This window comes from Topomyia yanbarensis, chromosome 1 (assembly GCF_030247195.1).
Source record: "Topomyia yanbarensis strain Yona2022 chromosome 1, ASM3024719v1, whole genome shotgun sequence".
Classification (NCBI taxonomy): Eukaryota; Metazoa; Arthropoda; class Insecta; order Diptera; family Culicidae; genus Topomyia; species Topomyia yanbarensis.
Window position 1 is genome coordinate 180,770,795 of NC_080670.1, and position 17,726 is coordinate 180,788,520.

General features: G+C 40.6%; 1 protein-coding gene across 1 annotated transcript in view; it reads left to right on the plus strand.

Annotated features, from left to right (window-relative positions):
* Nucleotides 1-7,424: 7,424 nt before the first annotated feature.
* The window catches only part of LOC131683469 (uncharacterized), a 28,170-nt gene continuing 17,868 nt past the window's right edge, over nt 7,425-17,726 (plus strand). The window contains exon 1 of the mRNA XM_058965493.1: nt 7,425-7,569. Within this exon, the coding sequence (XP_058821476.1) occupies nt 7,558-7,569 (12 nt within the window). The 5' untranslated portion in view covers nt 7,425-7,557. The remainder of the gene's footprint in view (nt 7,570-17,726) is intronic.

Sequence of the window (17,726 nt, forward strand, 5' to 3'; positions counted from 1 at the left end):
CTATTGTTTAAGTCCAACTATATCCCTCGTAGCCTCTAGCCAACTTCAATTCCCGCTCACTATCTCTCTCAGTAGCTTTATTTCCGTTTCATAACTCGCGCCAATCCAGTGCATATTTTACCCAACTCCTGCGATCTGATCCACATGTCTTCTTTACCGACCAGCCATTTTAAATTCACCGTTGCCCTCACGCTAACTTATTACAACTTATTCCTACGGTTTGCACATCTTTGACACAACTAAGTTGTGTTAACACGGTAACAGAACGAAAATATGTCGAAACAAGAGAGCAATCGAGTAAACCGTTACGGTTTTATTGCGCTTAAATCAGATAGTTCGGTCGGTAAATGCGTCGGAAAGAACAGTTTTTTTTTATTCAAAAACAGGCTTGGGAAAGTGATAAACTGTCGTACACAACCATCTGGAAGAAATAGAAGTGCCGTTCCAATACGGCTGAACGGAACCGAGATAAATTTTTTTTCAAGATCTGTCAAGGTCAATGCGGTCAGGTCATTTTGTAAGTTAACCACTACTCGGGTTTTAATCTTACTTGCCCGGCTGACTCTAGGTGACAGGGCGGCCGAGCTGCTTCTGTCGGTGTTTCGGATTTTCGTGCATAAACAAACAATAGGAAAAACAAGAGATTGTTAAATTTGTAGGCTTTTATTTTCCACTCTCCTGTATGCTTCCTGCCATTGTAGCGAACTGAATGTCGCTAAGTTCCTGATCGTTTACACCCGGTCGGGTTCCCAACGGCCGCGTTCTCCTACAGCTTGACATTGGCTGCTGCGGCAGCGGTTCTTGGCGTTCTTAGCTAGGGAGGTGAGCTTGGCTTCTTTGTTGAAACCTCCCTTGCGACGTCTACTCGCCGTTAACGAACCCGGAAGTTCCCGCAGTTCCTCGGCAATTAACTGTAGAGGAGAGTTTGGTTCGTTTGACTGATCGTTTAACTGAGAACGGACGATGCTTCGGATCTTTGACTTTTGGTGCGAGTGGTTCCCTCGCAATTAGCGTTCTACTAAAGCGATTATGCACCACACTTGTAACCGGATTACGAGCCGAGGGGTTTTACCGTTGCAATCGCGCACTATACCGAAAGGGTGATTCGTGGCGGAAAACTGTCGCAAAACTTGAGAAACTATGTCTGTTTATTAAATTGCATTACATTTTTGCAGCAATCGAAGAATTGGAGTCTATTCAACTCTATGTTTTCTATACACTAATTTTCTATATACTATATTACATCTATTTAAACCGTTCACAAACGCGAAGTCCTTATCCTCTCCTATCGCATCAAGGTGCGATGGATGTCGAAATAAAGTCGACTCCGCGGCTGAAACTTTATCCATAATCCCAAACTGAGCCCTTTGTGCTAATTTTCGGGTCAAAGATAATTTTTTTTTGAAAAATATTGGAGTTTTCACGAGCTCTGAAGGAACGATATTCGGCCGTGACAGAAATATCGGAAACTCGCCCCTGAAAAGCTTAGAGTGGTGTGACAAATGATATTACTGGCTATTAGCCTTTTACGGAGGAGTGCAGAGTCTATGCACCAGCAAACCAGGTCGAAATCGATGGAGTCGTTTCCAATGTATACAAAAAGTGAACTTTCGCACACGTTAAAACATATTGCTTTGTCAGTTAATCATCAGTGGTCCATTAGGTTCATGGTTCCTTGAAAATTTGTTTAGGTATGCCCCAATGAATTACAGGTATAGTTTCAACATTTTCTAGGGGTATTTTTGTGTTTGCGTGATTAACCGGTATTTGAACAACAGAACAGTAGAACAGAAGTGCTTTTTCCAACAGAACAGAAGTGCTTTTTCCTTTGCGAGCCACCTGGATATCGCTAAACAAAGTTAAGTACCGCTAATATATTACCTTCCCCATTTTGTCTCTCCTATCATCCTGCACTGCACACTCAATTGGGCTCGGCAAATTTCCAACAGCCGTGTAGTCAGCAAATTTAGAAACTGATATCTCAGTAAAGTGAGATTTATTTGATGATTTTCGATTAAATGTTTTCCGAGAATCAGCTATTAAACGGCACTTTTACTGAGAACTCAGTCAAAAAATTGTTTACTGTGATCTCAGCTGTTTAGATTTCGGCAAAAGATGCGAAAAAAGCTGAGATTCCGCAGAAAAAAATTAAGTGTGTGGGCTCTAGGTTCGTGCAAAAATGATTCCCCCTGATAAAGATTCGTATCAAGGTGCGATGGATGTCTAACTCCGCGGCAGAAACATTATCCGTTCTCCTCAACTGAGCCCTTTGTGCTAATTTTCGGGCCAAAGGCAAAATATTTCCCAGCTGGAGCTCTGAAGGAACGATATTCGGCCGTGATAGAAATATCGAAAACTCGTCCCTGAAAAGCCTATAGTGTAGTGACAAATGATATTACTGACTATTACCCTTTAACGGAGGAGTACAGAGTCTATGTACCAGCTAACCAGGTCGAAATCGATGGAGCCGTTTCCGATTTGAGCTTGAATTGCGTGGATATGCTGAAACACGTGTCCTTCGCCAGGTCTGCTCTACCGGACTATCTATCCGTTCGTTTCGTCTACCTGTGCGTATTTTTGTACTGCGGGTCATAGATTGCATTAATTGCTAACAATTGGGGCACACAACCACCTATTGTAGCAGTAAGGTTCCTTGTAAACCCAAAGTGTTCCCATGTCTCAGTCGGAGAAAGCAACGATTATAATATGATTCGCTTGGAGCGAGAAAACTCTTACGGAGAAATACTTTTGGGGATTTAAAGCAACTATTCTTTCAATCGAATCGATCTCCTCTCGACGCTAGATATTGAAGTTGTCGCTTGTTAAACTTGAATTAAAGGCAAAACTTTTGCATTGCTTCCACCTACAATCCTCCTTAAGCTTCGGTTGGCCACCGACTACTTTACGATGTTGCGGAACACCGCTTCGCACCAATGTTATTTTTGTGATACTTTTACCAGAGACTGTAATTAGTCTCTGCTTTTACTGTCACGGTTTGGCATTGTCTTCTGTTTTCGAGAGCTGTAGAGCTGGCCCTCGGAAGGGCTCCCCGTCACTATCACTCACTAAAATTTTGATTGTAGACGAGAAATGGTACACACTTAAAAACCCCTTAAGGCCAATTGCAGCTGGCCGTGGCTCTGAATGCGATATTCAGTGTACGGTTCACGATAGCGTGTATCGTCGCGAAGGGCTCGAGCGTTTGTGTGTTAACATGTTCGATCGCATGGGCGTTTGTGTGTCGCGTGTATGTAAGTTCACGTGCAAAAATTCGATTTTATAACCGTGCTTCAGTCGCATATTCGCGCGTGTTCTTGGATGATTGCGCGCGGGCTGTGAATCTGATACTTAATTTTCAGTTTACGGCTCAGATGCTAGAAGAAAGTGAGTTCCTCTATATTAACATAGTTCCCGGTCCTGTCGCCATGGAACATGTTGTCCAATGGTGTGTAATTTTTTTAATTGGTTCAACTGAAGGCATGAATATAGGCTGCTAGGGCCGAGAGTAGGGACGTAACCGATTCATGATCGCGCTAACAAGAGCGATTGTAGGTTCATTCTTGAGACCACGTTTGTAAATTTTTAAGTTCTAAAACGTTCACTCAGTCAACGGGGTGTTATCTTGTTTGTGAGATCGCGGGCGTAGGTGTGCGTGAATAATCGCGAAGGGCTCGAGCTTTTGTATGTTAACGTCTTTGTCGCGTGTGCTGCAGTGTATGTAATTTTGCGTGCATAAATTCGATTTTATAACCTTGTGGCTATTTGTATATTCGCGTATATTTTTGAAAAAATCGCGCATGGACCGTGAATCTTATACTGAATTTTTAGTGCATGGTTCAGATGTTAGAAGAGAGTAGCTCTCCCATATCACTAGAGTTCCCGGTTATGTCATCATGGGAAGTGTTGTCTAGTCAAAATGTTTTGATTGGCCCAACTGAAGGCATGGGTCTAGGCTGCTAAGGCCCAGGGTAGAGATTCCCGGACGTGACCGATGCATTATCGCACGAACATGGGTGTTTGTAGGTTCCCGCTAGATACCGGGTTTATAAGTTCATTAGTGCTTGGCGAGATCGCGGGCGTAAGCATGTGTGGATGATTGCAATTGCATGTTCGTGTTTGTGGCCAGTTTTGTGCTATCGCGAAGGTCACGAGCGCTTGTATATTTTGAATGAGAGAGATTGTGACTGTGAGTGGGACAATGTTTGCAAACACGGCTCACAGCAAAAGCTAATCCCCGGCGACCCGCCAGACCGCCACGCCAGCGCGCACAGGCTAATTGTTGATCGATCGACAAACATAAAAAGGCCCATAAACCATCTCGGGCTCCTCGACGCACCACTATCGAGGGGTAATGTAATTACCATCTTAAAGCAATTGTCTGGCAGAGGTTCTTTAAAACTGATGTAGGAAACATACTTCATGATGTTTGCAATACCGTCAAATCCATCAACCTAGGAAAGGGCGATGATGATAGTAGGTCTACCTCATTCCACGAGTTTTGTTACAACTTCAATATAACTATATTTGAACAAGGGTGAAATGGCACGAATTTTTGCTCTTCCAGCGCTTTCCAGATTCTTAGACTTGTTCTTCTGCTCGACATCGCTGCGGTTAGATTGTATCTGGATCCCTGATCCCCACGGTAGTGACCATCTACCAAAAGTTATTGCTAACGGTTCAGGACCATCAAATACAATCAATGTTTTGCATGACGTCACACGAAATATTCATTGAAAGAGTTACGTGTCCACAATATCCGAAAAAAAACGAGTCCACACAAGAGCTTCCTCCGGAGGAAGAGAAGGGGTGTTTTGTTTGCCTTCTCGACACCGTCATTCAAGCTCAGACTATACGCGTACCAGATGGAAACTCCCGTTGATAGTCTCCTAATTTGCGATGGGACAAAGAGTAGGCCTTTGCATACAAACAATTCCTGAAGGTAGAATCGTTTGGTAACTACAGGAAGTACGCGACGTTAGAAAAGCTTGATGAAAGCCAAAAATGCGGTTATTGGCGCCGGTTCGTGAACGGGTTAACGAAATTAACATCGATGAGCACTGTTTGGGGCACTGCCCCACATATATCTGAAATCCGAACGGTACTAACGAAAGCGTGGAATACTTCAATCGATGGATATTCAATTTTGTAAAGAAAGTTTGACCAAGTCAATTTATTGAAGAATCGGCCTTACACTGTGAAAACGCGTTTGTTGAAGTTATTTTAAAAGTTTCTTAAGAATAGCATTGTTCCTCACGTTTGGAGGCAAATGAAGATCATCGCCACCCAAAAACCAGAAAAACCAGCCTCCGACTACAATTCGTATCGGCCGATTGCAATGCTGTTCTGTATCAGTTGTTCGAGAAAATGATCTTGTTTCGCCTCGACAATTGGGTTGAAGCAAATGGTTTACTGTAAGATACACAATTTTGTTTCCGCAAAGGCAAAGGGACGAACGATTGTCTTGTGTTGCTCTCAGCAGAAATTCAAATGGCGTATGCTAGAAAAGAGCAGATGGCATCAGTTTTCTTAGATATTAAGGGGGCCTTTGATTCAGTTTCTATCAAAGATACACACGTAGTGTTTAAATTTTGCATTTAGCGTCAGTCTTGCGCTAATTCTGTGCCAAGTACTGACGAGACGACTAATATGGAGGAGAATATTAAAATTTCTTAAAAATAGGAAAATCATAATTGGAACAAAAAAATGTTTTTGAATCATATTATCTAATATATTTACTAGGACTCAGACACATTTAAAATATGTTGGTAATAATTGGCGATCTTAAACATCTAATATTGTCTAAAGTCCTCTTTAACAATAAACTTTTATGTGAAACTATTCTTACAACTGGGTCCAAAAAAACCACCGAAAAAAATCAATCCGGTTCGGTTCAATTGACTCATCAATCGATGCTGCGAAAAACTGTTATTAAAACCATCATAACACCACCAAGAAAGCATTGAAAACACTCACCCCGAGTTGCACAATCGCGCATAGTTATTTTTCCGAAAACGTCGATAAAACAACAAAAAACCTTACATTTACAGACGAACTCAATCAACGGCACCGATTTGCGTCGATCAACGCCATCAAATGGCCGCTGGGAAGCCTCTGTCTGCGCTTACACAGCTTGGAACCGATCGGGGCTAGCCCACGCCTATGCGCCTGTATAGTAATCGATCGTTCCGCCGTCTATTACAACATCCATAATTTCGTTGGAAAAAATCTCCTTTGAGGAAGAAACGATCAAAATTAGATCTTAATTTTTCAAAAAAAAAAATTAATTGTAGGTTAGAGACTGCGAACTGATCGAACCGGTTTCGGTTGTAAAGTTTTCGTAAATCTTCGAACTCTAGTAGGAGAAAAAAGATAGAAGAGGCGTCCTCTACGTAAGGTCACGGCACTTTAACGGTTGGAAAAGTTTGTTTTGATCCGTCTTTCATGTCTGCCAACGGCGTCTTTTTTGTCTTTCCGAAACATTGTTATTTCGAAAGTGTAAATGTTTTCCCTAATTCCCAGCTTCATCAAAGTAATCACTGATTAATCTAATGATTGCAATTTGTCACGCAGCTACCTAAACATTGTGTTTACCTTTTTGCGCGAGGCGGCGCTTCAATAATTGACCTTCCTGTTAAAACCCATCGGCATCCGAGGCATCGAGAGGCGCACACTTGAATAGGTGTTACAACCAGCGGCGATTATGCAATGCCGTAACGTGCAACCATATCAGCGGAAATGTGTCGATCCAATTGCATGGCGAAAAAAAAGAGTCCACACATGATTGCAATATCGTAAACCCAAAGTGCAGCCTAATGATCATATCTGGATCTCGTGCAACCGCATCCGAACGTGACCAACCACAATCGCACATATCGCCAGCAGCCTAGGTAGGTAAGCACAACAGCCACCCACCATCCTCCTACTTATCGCTGTTGCTGGCTGCTGCTGCTGCTGGCACCGATCGAGATGCATGTTGCATTATATCAGCCGGGGCTAGCAAGTGCACCATAAATCTTCGACCCTGCCTCGCCGTAATCCATCCGTCTAATTGGATTTAAGGCAATTGGCCTGGGCGGCCGGTTACTTCCGTCAAGAATTGCCAATTTCCGAATCGCTCCAATCCTAGGTGGTGTTGTGGGATTGCCTGAAGAGCTGAGGAGGTGCGTTTTTTATGCTGCTCACCGACGATCAGCAGCATGAGTCGGCGCGATAGAAAACACCTGATCGTATAGGTGGTACAGTGTGGAGAGACTCTCACTCTCCGCGTTCGGTTTGAAGCAGGACTATTTTTTTTTCTTTGCTTTCTTTGCTTGTTGATGCATCCTATGCTCTGTGGTCGAGAAAGATGCAGCAGCAGCAGCAGTGGAGGGAAGCTATAAAACTGATCGGACACATAAGGAAATGTTTAGTTACGGTGATGTTATCGTGCGGTTAACAGTGAGTGAAGAGAGGAGAAAATTCGGCAGCTAGGAAAAGGAGTCTTTTTTCGGCAGCGCAGCAGGATTCAGAAGGAGTTCAATTGATTGGAGGAAATAACAGCGAGCAGCTAACGTGAAAATGTTTCGCTTGGTATGTCAGCTAGTTTTGGATTGTTTGGAGTGGATGTTTTGAAAATAAGAAATAAACGTTTTACTGGAAAAAGTGGAAAGATATAGGACTGATTTTTTGAACATTTTTGAGTTGGAAAATACGATTAGTGATATCTGGAAAATAGACTACAACTTGTGTAATAGACGATTGAATCGTCTTGGAAAATAACATTAAGTGATAAATTGGAAAATACCGTATTGTGGAAAATAGCAGCATGAAACAAACTGTATTCTCGATACAAAAATACAGACTTATTGATACTGACAGTGAAAAACTTTAACTAAAATTATTATTATTACTTTGCTATCATAATAGTGACTATGTACATATTGTGTTCTAAGATGATGAGTGCTATTGGGGCTTGGTGTTGGTCTCCTAGCATAGGAGATATGGCACTGGTCTTATAAGCAGATCATCGTTTGTTCGAGTTGCAATCACAAAAGATTATTAGTGTTGTCAATAGAAGCTCCTAAAGATGACCTGTACGAGTAGAATCGGCTGCGGATTGGGACCTAGAGCATCTCCAAAAATATACAGCATCGCGATCGAGATCGAAGCCTTAATCTGGGTATTTTTTTAAAGTAATAACACTTAGTGAAAGGCTTTGACATGGACATAAGTGAAGACATATTGCAATATATAGTTTCACCACTAATATTTCGTTATTTGAGTTCCAAGACGTTTTGAAGTGTTTAGTTTACATAAAGTACGATGTAAACTACTTATTTATTCACTGCCTAAAAAAAAGTCTAATTATCTAAACTCCATAGTAGTTTGGATAAACTAGGTCGTATGTCATAAAAAATGTCCCTAAAATCTTAAATTTTGTCGCCTTCTACAAGAATTTCTATCCACGTCCAATGCTTAGTGCTGACATGCAAATAGTGCCGTTGATATATACTGTATATTGATGTCCATGACTCGTGATGTTTATTTCTCTAGGATGATTACAAACGGGTCATATTGTGGCATAAATAGACAGGTTAGGTGTATGGTTTTGCAGTCTAATTTTTAGGCAAAAACAAACTATTTTGTCTTCATCCGACGTTTCGGTCCGTTTGGGACCTTTTTCAAGGATTCGATAATTGTTGTTTTTTCGAATCCTTGAAAAAGGTCCCAAACGAACCGAAACGTCGGATGAAGACAAAATAGTTTGTTTTTGCTTAAAAATTAGACTGCAAAGCCACACACCCAGTGATGTACCGATGGGAAAAATTCCATCTTCCCGGGTTTTTATTTTTGGGTTTTAACCGGGTGTTTTCCCAAATCATTTTAACCCGGACGAAATATGGGTTTTTTCGTTTTATCGAATGTATGATGTTCATTTAATATTTTTTTTAACCTTTCGGCAGTGCACTGAGTGCATGCTGCTCTGAAAATCTAGCGAAGTCGTCTTAGGGCATCAGCGGCTGCTCGTTCAGTGGGCCATAAGTGCGACTTCCGCAGGGTTAAAGAATCTTGCATTTACATTTGAGAGACCTAAAATAAAAGTCGCAAGCATAAAACATGCTTTCTAGAACCCACTCCAGATATCTTAGCAGGTAAAAATCGAATATAAACATCAAGCGTAAAAATCGGACAGAGATCCTTGAGCATGAGAATCGCTTAGAATATTCTCACGCGAAAAAGTTGGCTAGTATGAACCTCCAGTATAATTCGCTCACAGGAACTTCCATACAACGTTACATTCAAGTTCAAAAGTTGGATAAAGAAAAGTCCTTTGTAAGAACCGGATATACTTTTTTGCGGTTTTTATTCTATAGGACATAATCGAAAAGCTCCTGTCCGATTTTGAAACTTGAAGTTCAAATCCAATTTTCACATTCTAGTATATTTATAACGGGTTTTACGAAGCAATTTCTGTTCCTGCGACTTAAATTTCGGTCCATTCCACATTCCAACTTGTTTCATATAATACTGGGAACAATAGTCATTGTTACTCTGATTAGTGAAAGTTAGAATAATCGTGTGATGCCCAACTACTTTTATTCTGCTTGTTACTCATTTTAGGGGTTGCTATACTTTTAGCGAAATAAGGTAGGTATTCACACAAAATTTAGAAAATACCTATTTAGTTCGGTGAAAAGTAAAAGTGAGTAATATGCAGAAAGCGAGTGGCCTTGACATTCGTCTTTAGTATGAACAGTAATCAGAACTCTCACAATTCGCAATCCGAATTCTTTCGGCATCAACTACATCAGCAACAGTAGAAAAAATGTTTAGTACGTTTAGGTGGATTCACAGTAAGAAACGCAATCGACCTAGCCCAAAACGTGTTGAAAAGTTTTACTTATTTAACCACAAAAAAAGTTAAAAGTTACTTATTTAACCACAGTATTTGCAAAGAAATGTTGGATCACCACTATAACAATGATTCAATCGAGGAAAACCATTTAGAATTAATATACATGCAAAACTTTATGACAATAATGCTCGTAAATAAAATAAAAATGTTTGGTTAACAATACATCAATGTTCAATTACTAAAATATCAAAACACGCAAAAACCCAATCTTCCCGCGAAAAAACCGTTTTAACCGGGAAATAACTTTGGGTTTTTTTTCCAAAATTATAAAAACCCGATTTGGTACATCACTGCACACACCTAACCTAAAAATTGGAAACAGTCGACTCCAGTTCAAACATAAATAGACATCAATCTAATTTGATGAAATACTAAGTAGCATGAATATGTCCACAACTCAGGAAATTGCAAAACATTTTTATGGTCTGCAAGGGAAGAGGTATTAGATGATACCCTATGCTCCGACAGAATTTCCCAAGAGTTTACTGACTAGTTTGTGTCAAATATTATGTGTACTTTGATCATTTAAACGCTTTATTCGATACCGTCACAAATCATAATCGCAAAGCTTCGAAGCGGCAATTTTTTTGGATATCTTCCAATAAATGATTCTCCAAAGGACTTGAGGGAGGTCGTGGATTCAACATGTTCACTTATAGCAGAGAAAATTGGCACTGGTCGATCATTTCTAATTAGGCTAAATTTTTGAACAATTACTCCAATTTATGTAAGATGCCATTTGTCGGTATCTTTACTTCATAACTTCGTTGCTTTCTACAAAAATGGCATTCCAATACAGCAGGGAATGCCTCTTACATACATACTAACAAATTGTACTATTGACGAATGTCTCATATCCGAGCGCACAACTCACGATACTAATCACGCAGATATCAATTTGTGAGCCTCCGAAATAATGGAAAGCCTAAGTTGCCCGAATTTGCATACTGCCAGTGAAGAAAATCGCAGGAGATTTGCAGGAAAAAATGTTGTAGATCTTACTTTATGCTCCGACAGAATAACTCAGCCTTTGGCATCTCAAGACAGTGATTGATGAAACGAAGAATGAATGTAGTACTATTTACATGTATTTTGTTAACGATTCGGGCAACTCGTAGCATATCGCAAAGCATATTTCCATGTAAACTGTACTAGCTAACTGTTAAAAATAAACATTGAAAACAACATGATGAAGCTTTAGACGAAATCTGGTAACATACAGTCAATTATTATTTATATATAATATTATTCAGGTATGCAATTTGCTGATGTTCCGTATATTCCGTATACATGAGAACTTCAAAAATTCCAAACGCGCCTTGCTCTTAATGCTTAATGCTAAGTTCATACAAAAAAACCTGTTTTAATCCACCTAGCGGTGCAATTGTGCCTTTCTCATTTCTCGAAACTATGGCACGGAGGCTTTTTATGTTCAACATAATTGTGGAAATGTCCATTACATTCTTAGTACACTTTGCACTTATACACAATGGCATGCCAGCCACGAACTTGGTGAGCTACGTGTCGACGGTGAAACACTTGAAACAAAAAAATATCATACTCCATTCGCCTAATCAGCATTAGATCAATGTTATCTGCTTGCTAACTCATTTTGTCATGCGGGGATGGGCATGTGAGGAGGGCGAAAGTCCCATGAACGAACGACTCCCCAGCTTAAATTGGTATGCTTTGTAATATAGTGGTGGTTTAAAGATGATGGGGTTGAAAGGGAGGGGTATGAGGTGGTGGTCTGAGGGGTGATTTAAGGAGATTTTTAAAGGAGGGGAGTGAACAGTAGAGGGGGGGGGGTGTAACCCCTCTCCGTAAACCATCAACTACGCCCCTGTTAAAATCCAGAAACCTTATGCTAGTCGAAAAAAAAATTTGGCCGGGATTAGGTTGACGTTTTTCAGAGTGATTGCATAACCTTTCTATATGAGAAAGGCAAAAATGTGCAAAATCCAAAAAAGTGAATCTTCGTCAAATTTTTTTTCGTGTTTGCATCAAATCTCGACGTTTTATGCACCTTGAATACATTTAGCATCAAAAATAAAAATTCTATTTTTAATTTTTCCTATAGTTTTTATGAGAAATTTCTGTGTGGCCGCACTCTGAAACCCGTAATTCCGGAACCAGAATTCCGATCGATCCAAAATTCAACAGCAGCCGATGGGAAGGTTGCACCTTTCATTTGAGACTAAGTTTGGGCAAATCGGTCCAGCCATCTCTGAGAAAAATGAGTGACATTATTTGACACATACGCACATACATACACACACACACATACACACACATACATACACACATACACACACACATACAGACTTTTTCCGATCTCGACGAACTGAGTCGAATGGGATATGACACTCGGCCCTCCGGGCCGGGATTAGGTTGACGTTTTTCAGAGTGATTGCATAACCTTTCTATATGAGAAAGGCAATATATGAGAAAGGCAAAAAACGTCGTCACAACATACGAAAAATGTAACAGTGTCGTTTTTGTAGCTCGTACCTAAAAACAATTTTCTGCAATGCTAATAAGTTGCGCAAGACATATGATGCGAAGAGAGCTTTCAATTTTAAAAAAAATGTGTTCAACGGGCTCCATGAATAAAATAGTATCTCCTTGTACAACTACAACGGTGCGTTTGATATAAATTTTCGCCGCTAGCGGTGACAGAACCGCGTGAGATTTACGTTTGGCATTTTATTAGCAATTACATTTCCCCTGATCAACACGGATTCATCCCAAAAAGATCAACCTCCACGAATCTCGCTCAATTCGTGTTATTCTGCTTAGGTAATATGGACGCTGGTGCTCAGGTATATACCGACTTGAAAACAGCATTTAACAGAGTTAATCACGTAATAATACTTTTGAAACGGCTGAAGTTATTAGGAGTGTCTCTTGATCTAATTCGTTGGCTCGAATCATATCTGAGAGATCGAACACTTGTAGTAAAAATTGGATGTGTGTTCTCTGACCCTTTCACGAACAACTCGGGTGTTCCCCAAGGAAGTAACTTGGGCCCACTCTTATTCACACTCTTTATCAATGATCTAGCCACGGTAAAACCACCGGGTTGTCGTATATTCTACGCTGATGACGTTAAATTATCCATGACCGTCAAGTGTGAGTTAGATACGCCGGAATTATTGAGTCAACTCCACATCTATGCACCAGAACGTGTGCTCCGTCAACGAAGCTTTTTGCTGTTGGAACATAGGAACTCCCTATATGGTGGTCATGATCCGATTCGCTTCATGTCTGCCATATTCAACGATGTGTTTGCGGATTTCGATTTCAACGTGTCAATGTGCCGTATTTTGCAAACGGGAAAATCTTCTTATAGAAAAATCCTTGCGAACACTCGACACTTTCGAGTCAGAGTGGGCTAAAAACACTAAAATCGGAAAATTCAAGGTGCTCTAGCTGTTTTTGACGTGGACCCTTAAAATAATACTGGAGACAAAATTGGTGGATTTCAGTAAGGTTTCGGGGTTCGGCTAATGAAAAAAAGGTTCAGTGAAGATAGCGTCGAAAGGAAACGGTGACTAGCTTTAGTGACTCCTGTAAAAATTTTCGGCATATTCAATCGGTTTGTGATGAAAGTTCAACATTTGTAACAGAGAGTGAACTTCTTAAAGACATTTCACCTCAGAGGAAATATAACTTCATTCACCAATCAAAGCATTCATTTGTCATTATGTGAGCTACATTTTCGAGCATCAGTGAACCGCGTAATCTATGTCTGGTATATTTTTGCTCGATAATCCAATCAAAGCCTTAAAGTCAGTTTGCCACTGAATCCTAATTTTTTTTTCGAGAATTGCCCTACTGGAGCTGTAGAGCGAGGGTTTCGGTAGCGCTCCCTGTCAGAATCACTCTCTACAATTGCAGACGAGATGGGACATGTAACGCACTAAAACACAGCTTAAGGCCACCTGCAGTGGGTCGTGATTCTGAATGTGATATTCATTGTACGGTTCAGATATGCGCGGGTGTAGGGACTTTGTGATCGCGTGTATCATCGCGAAAGGCACGAGCGTTTGTGCGTTAACGTGTTCGATAGTGTGTGTGTGTGTGGTTGTATGTCGCGTGTACTAACGTGTATGTAACTTCGCGGGTGTTCTTGGTTAGTCGCGTGCGGACTGTGAATCTGATGCTTCATTTTCGATGTACGGTTCAGATGCTAGAAGCAAGTGAGTTTTTCTATATCACTAGAGTTCCCCGTCGTGTCGACATGGATCGTCTAGTCTAGTAGATAGTTTGCCGGATGTGACCGATTCATGATCGCGCGTACCCGGATTTTTTTAGGTTCGCGTTTGAGACCGCGTCTGAAACTTCGTAAGTGTGTGTGGATGATCGCGTTATTTTCGGTTGGTTCTAGGATCGAGGATAGATACTTCAGGATGTGAGAGATGATTGCGCGAACGCGGGAGATTATAGCTTCACGCTTGATACCGCATTTGAAAATCTATTAGTGCTGAGACGTGTATCACCGGGATGCCAGGTTTGCGAGATCGCAGGTGTAGCTTGTGTGGAAGATCACGAAAGGCTCAAGCACTTGCATGTGACTTAGCGAGTATAAACTCAATTTTACAACCCTATGTCCATTCGCATATTCGTGTGACCGTGAATTTGATATTCAACTTTCAGTGTACGGTCCAGAGTTCCCGGTTATGTCGCCATGTTGATATGAGTGTCATTTTTTTTGTTTGGTCCACCTGAAAGCATTGGACCTATGCTACTAGGGCCGAGGATAGGGACGTAACCGGCTCATGATATCACGAACACGGGCGTTTGTAGGTGCACTCCTGGGACCGCGTTTGTGAAGTGCTAAGTGCTAAAATATTTACTTAGCCACCGGGGCGTTATCCTGTTTGCGAGATCGCGGGCGTAGAGGTGCGTGGTTGATCGCGAAGGACTCGAGCGTTCGTGTGTTAACGTGTTCATCGCGTGTGCTAACGTGTAACTTCGCGTGCATAAATTATTTTCTATAAGCTAGGGGCTATTCGCAAGTTGTTGAGTGATCACGCGTGATACTTATTTTTTAGAAGAGAGCAAGTTCTCCCATCTCGCTGGAGTTCCCGGCCATGTCTCCATGGAATGTGCATATAAGTGACATTTTTTATTGGTCCAACTGAAAACATGAGGCTAAGGTGCTAGGATCAAGGTAAGAGACGACCAGACGTAACTGATCCGTGATCGCGTGAGAGGCGGGTTAATGCTTGAGACCGCGTTTGTAAATTTATAAATGCTGAAACATTTACTCAATTACCGAAGCGTTTAATTGTTGGCGGGATCGCGGGCGTAAGTATGAGTGGATGACTGTAGTTGCATGTTTGCGTTTGTGACCAGGTTTGTGTTATCATGAAGGACACGAGCGTTTGTATGTTTGGAATGGAAGAGATTGTGAGCGTATACGAGAGAATATGTAATTTATTGTGTTAGTGAGTGTTATTATGAATCTGATTTGAATTATAGTAATCAAAATAAAAACAATTCAAGCAAAGATAGATGGAATTGGAACACCAATAAAGATTACTTTAAGTATGTATGGATAATGTTAAAGCAGAGTAAATTGATCTATAAAGTGGGGAATATACAGATTTTCTATACTTTTGAGTAAATGAAAATATAGCTAATATGCACATAGAAATAGATATTACATACACTTACTTTTTAGTGTTTAGTGATGTGGTTCGCGGGGAATGGTTTCCTCAAAAACTACGTTTTTCAGTTTATTATTTTGGGCTAGTTGAGCATTAACTAGCGGCTGAACAGTATGTTTAAGAAAGACGTTCCATCCATAGGAGACAGTCGCCCCTGTTTCTAAATACAGCGAATCCGATTCGTTGTAGACGAGTGTTACTCGCCATCTTCACAAGCCAAAGCGACAGTTCGAGTGAGTTACGATATAAAAACACCATCCTTCAATCTGATCAGGTCTTATAGATGATAGTCCATTGATCTGAATCGAATGAATCGATCACTATGCCCAAGATTAAATGAGGGTGCGACGAGCTGAACCAGTATGTCCCCTCAATTCGAATATAGAAACGTCCATATCAGCTGTCCGCCAAACACTCGATTTAATGATTATTAGTCATGAGATTCAGAGATCAAAGAACCAGCACTCGTTCGGATCTGCCACTATTATCCACCACCCTTAGGCTCATCCCCGAAGCCTATGAGAGATATAACATATTGTATTTTAACCCTCCGGAAGTCGCGTAAATGGCTCACTGAACGAGCACCTGCTGGTGCCCTAATACAATTTCGCTAGATTTTCAGAGCAGCGTGCACTCAGTGCACTAGCGCGACTGGCGGAAGATTAAAACAAATATTCTAAAATAGGACATATAGTAATGACAATTGAAAATATAGAAATACATTTGAAGGCTAGAAATATGCTTTTCATTTTTCTTAACAGCATCCGTATAATTGAATACGTAGTTAACAGCATACTGACAGAATTCACAATAGTAATTTGACCTCCATAGATACATTGCGTTGTTTGAGAACGAAGAGTTCTTTTGGCTAGGAAGCAGGAATGATGGAGTTGTGCTGGTTTACCATAAATACAATAGAATTTAACCTATTTTTTTATTTTGATTATAGAGGTTTAACCTAACGGTCATTCGCCTCTTTTCGGGTTAGAGAAATAGCTGATGGAAAATAAGATATACGTATAACCCTATGTGCGGAGTTTGGAATCGAACCCAGGTGAGCACCGTGAAATGCAATTGATTTACTAACTACGCTATGCCCGCTCCCTTAATTTAACCTAAAATGACGAATGTATATATTCATTTTGGTAAAATTTTTGTGTATTGTTCTAAACATAGAAGTGAACTAGAACATTCAGCTAAACAAACATATTAAAATTCCGCTGGCACACTGGCACATAAATCCGACATTATCTAACCACGGACTTGGCAGTAGTGCACACGACGGTTTCGAAAGTGCCTGATATTTTTTTTAGATACATTCGATGCTATAGAAAAATACACAGAAAAATTCGAAATTGCTCAGCAATATTTAGTCTGGCAATTAATCCTGTTAAGACTTCCGTTTAATTAAACGGAAGACATCTGTCTTAACAGGATTTATTGTGACATTCCACTAAGTCGTTCAACAAGTTTTGAAATTTGCAAAAAAATATTCTGGCAAGCAATCTGCAGTTGCGGTAAATGATGTGAAAACGTTAATTATCTCGAAGACAAGACTGTGGTTTCACGGTGTTTTGGTCTGATTGGAGATCGTGCTGTTATGCAAAATGAGTCTTGGAGTAGTGTCGTGCCAATGCTAATTTTTGTACCCGCAGTTGAAATGGAAGGGATTGAGGCTGTTCGTGGGAAACTGAGAACTCTGGAATTGTGATGTTAGGAAAGAAATACCCGGTGTGCATCGTAGTACTGCCAAGCTGATTCGTTTGTAAGCCGCTTTCCGTTCATTCGTCGGTGCCTCCAAGGCAAAAGAAAAAAACAATAGGCAGAATCAACGGATCAGAAGAAGCGCCGGGAAGATGTGCGGCCGGGTTTTTTATGGGTTTAATAGAAAGGAATAAAACCTATAGCAATATCGATTTCAGGAAAAAGCACAACGAGGGACGATGTCCCCAGAAAATTCAAATCGATTAATTTGCCCGGAAACTGATGATCCGACAAGGGATTTGAATCTGCGGACTCATAGCCACGTTTCTCACCATCAATAGAACGACGAACTGTAGCTGTGTAAACAAGAGTGTCTAGTTATGTATGTATGTATGTATGTATGTACTATCTTCCATTAATACTTTGTTCACGTTAGCACTACTATTGAGTGA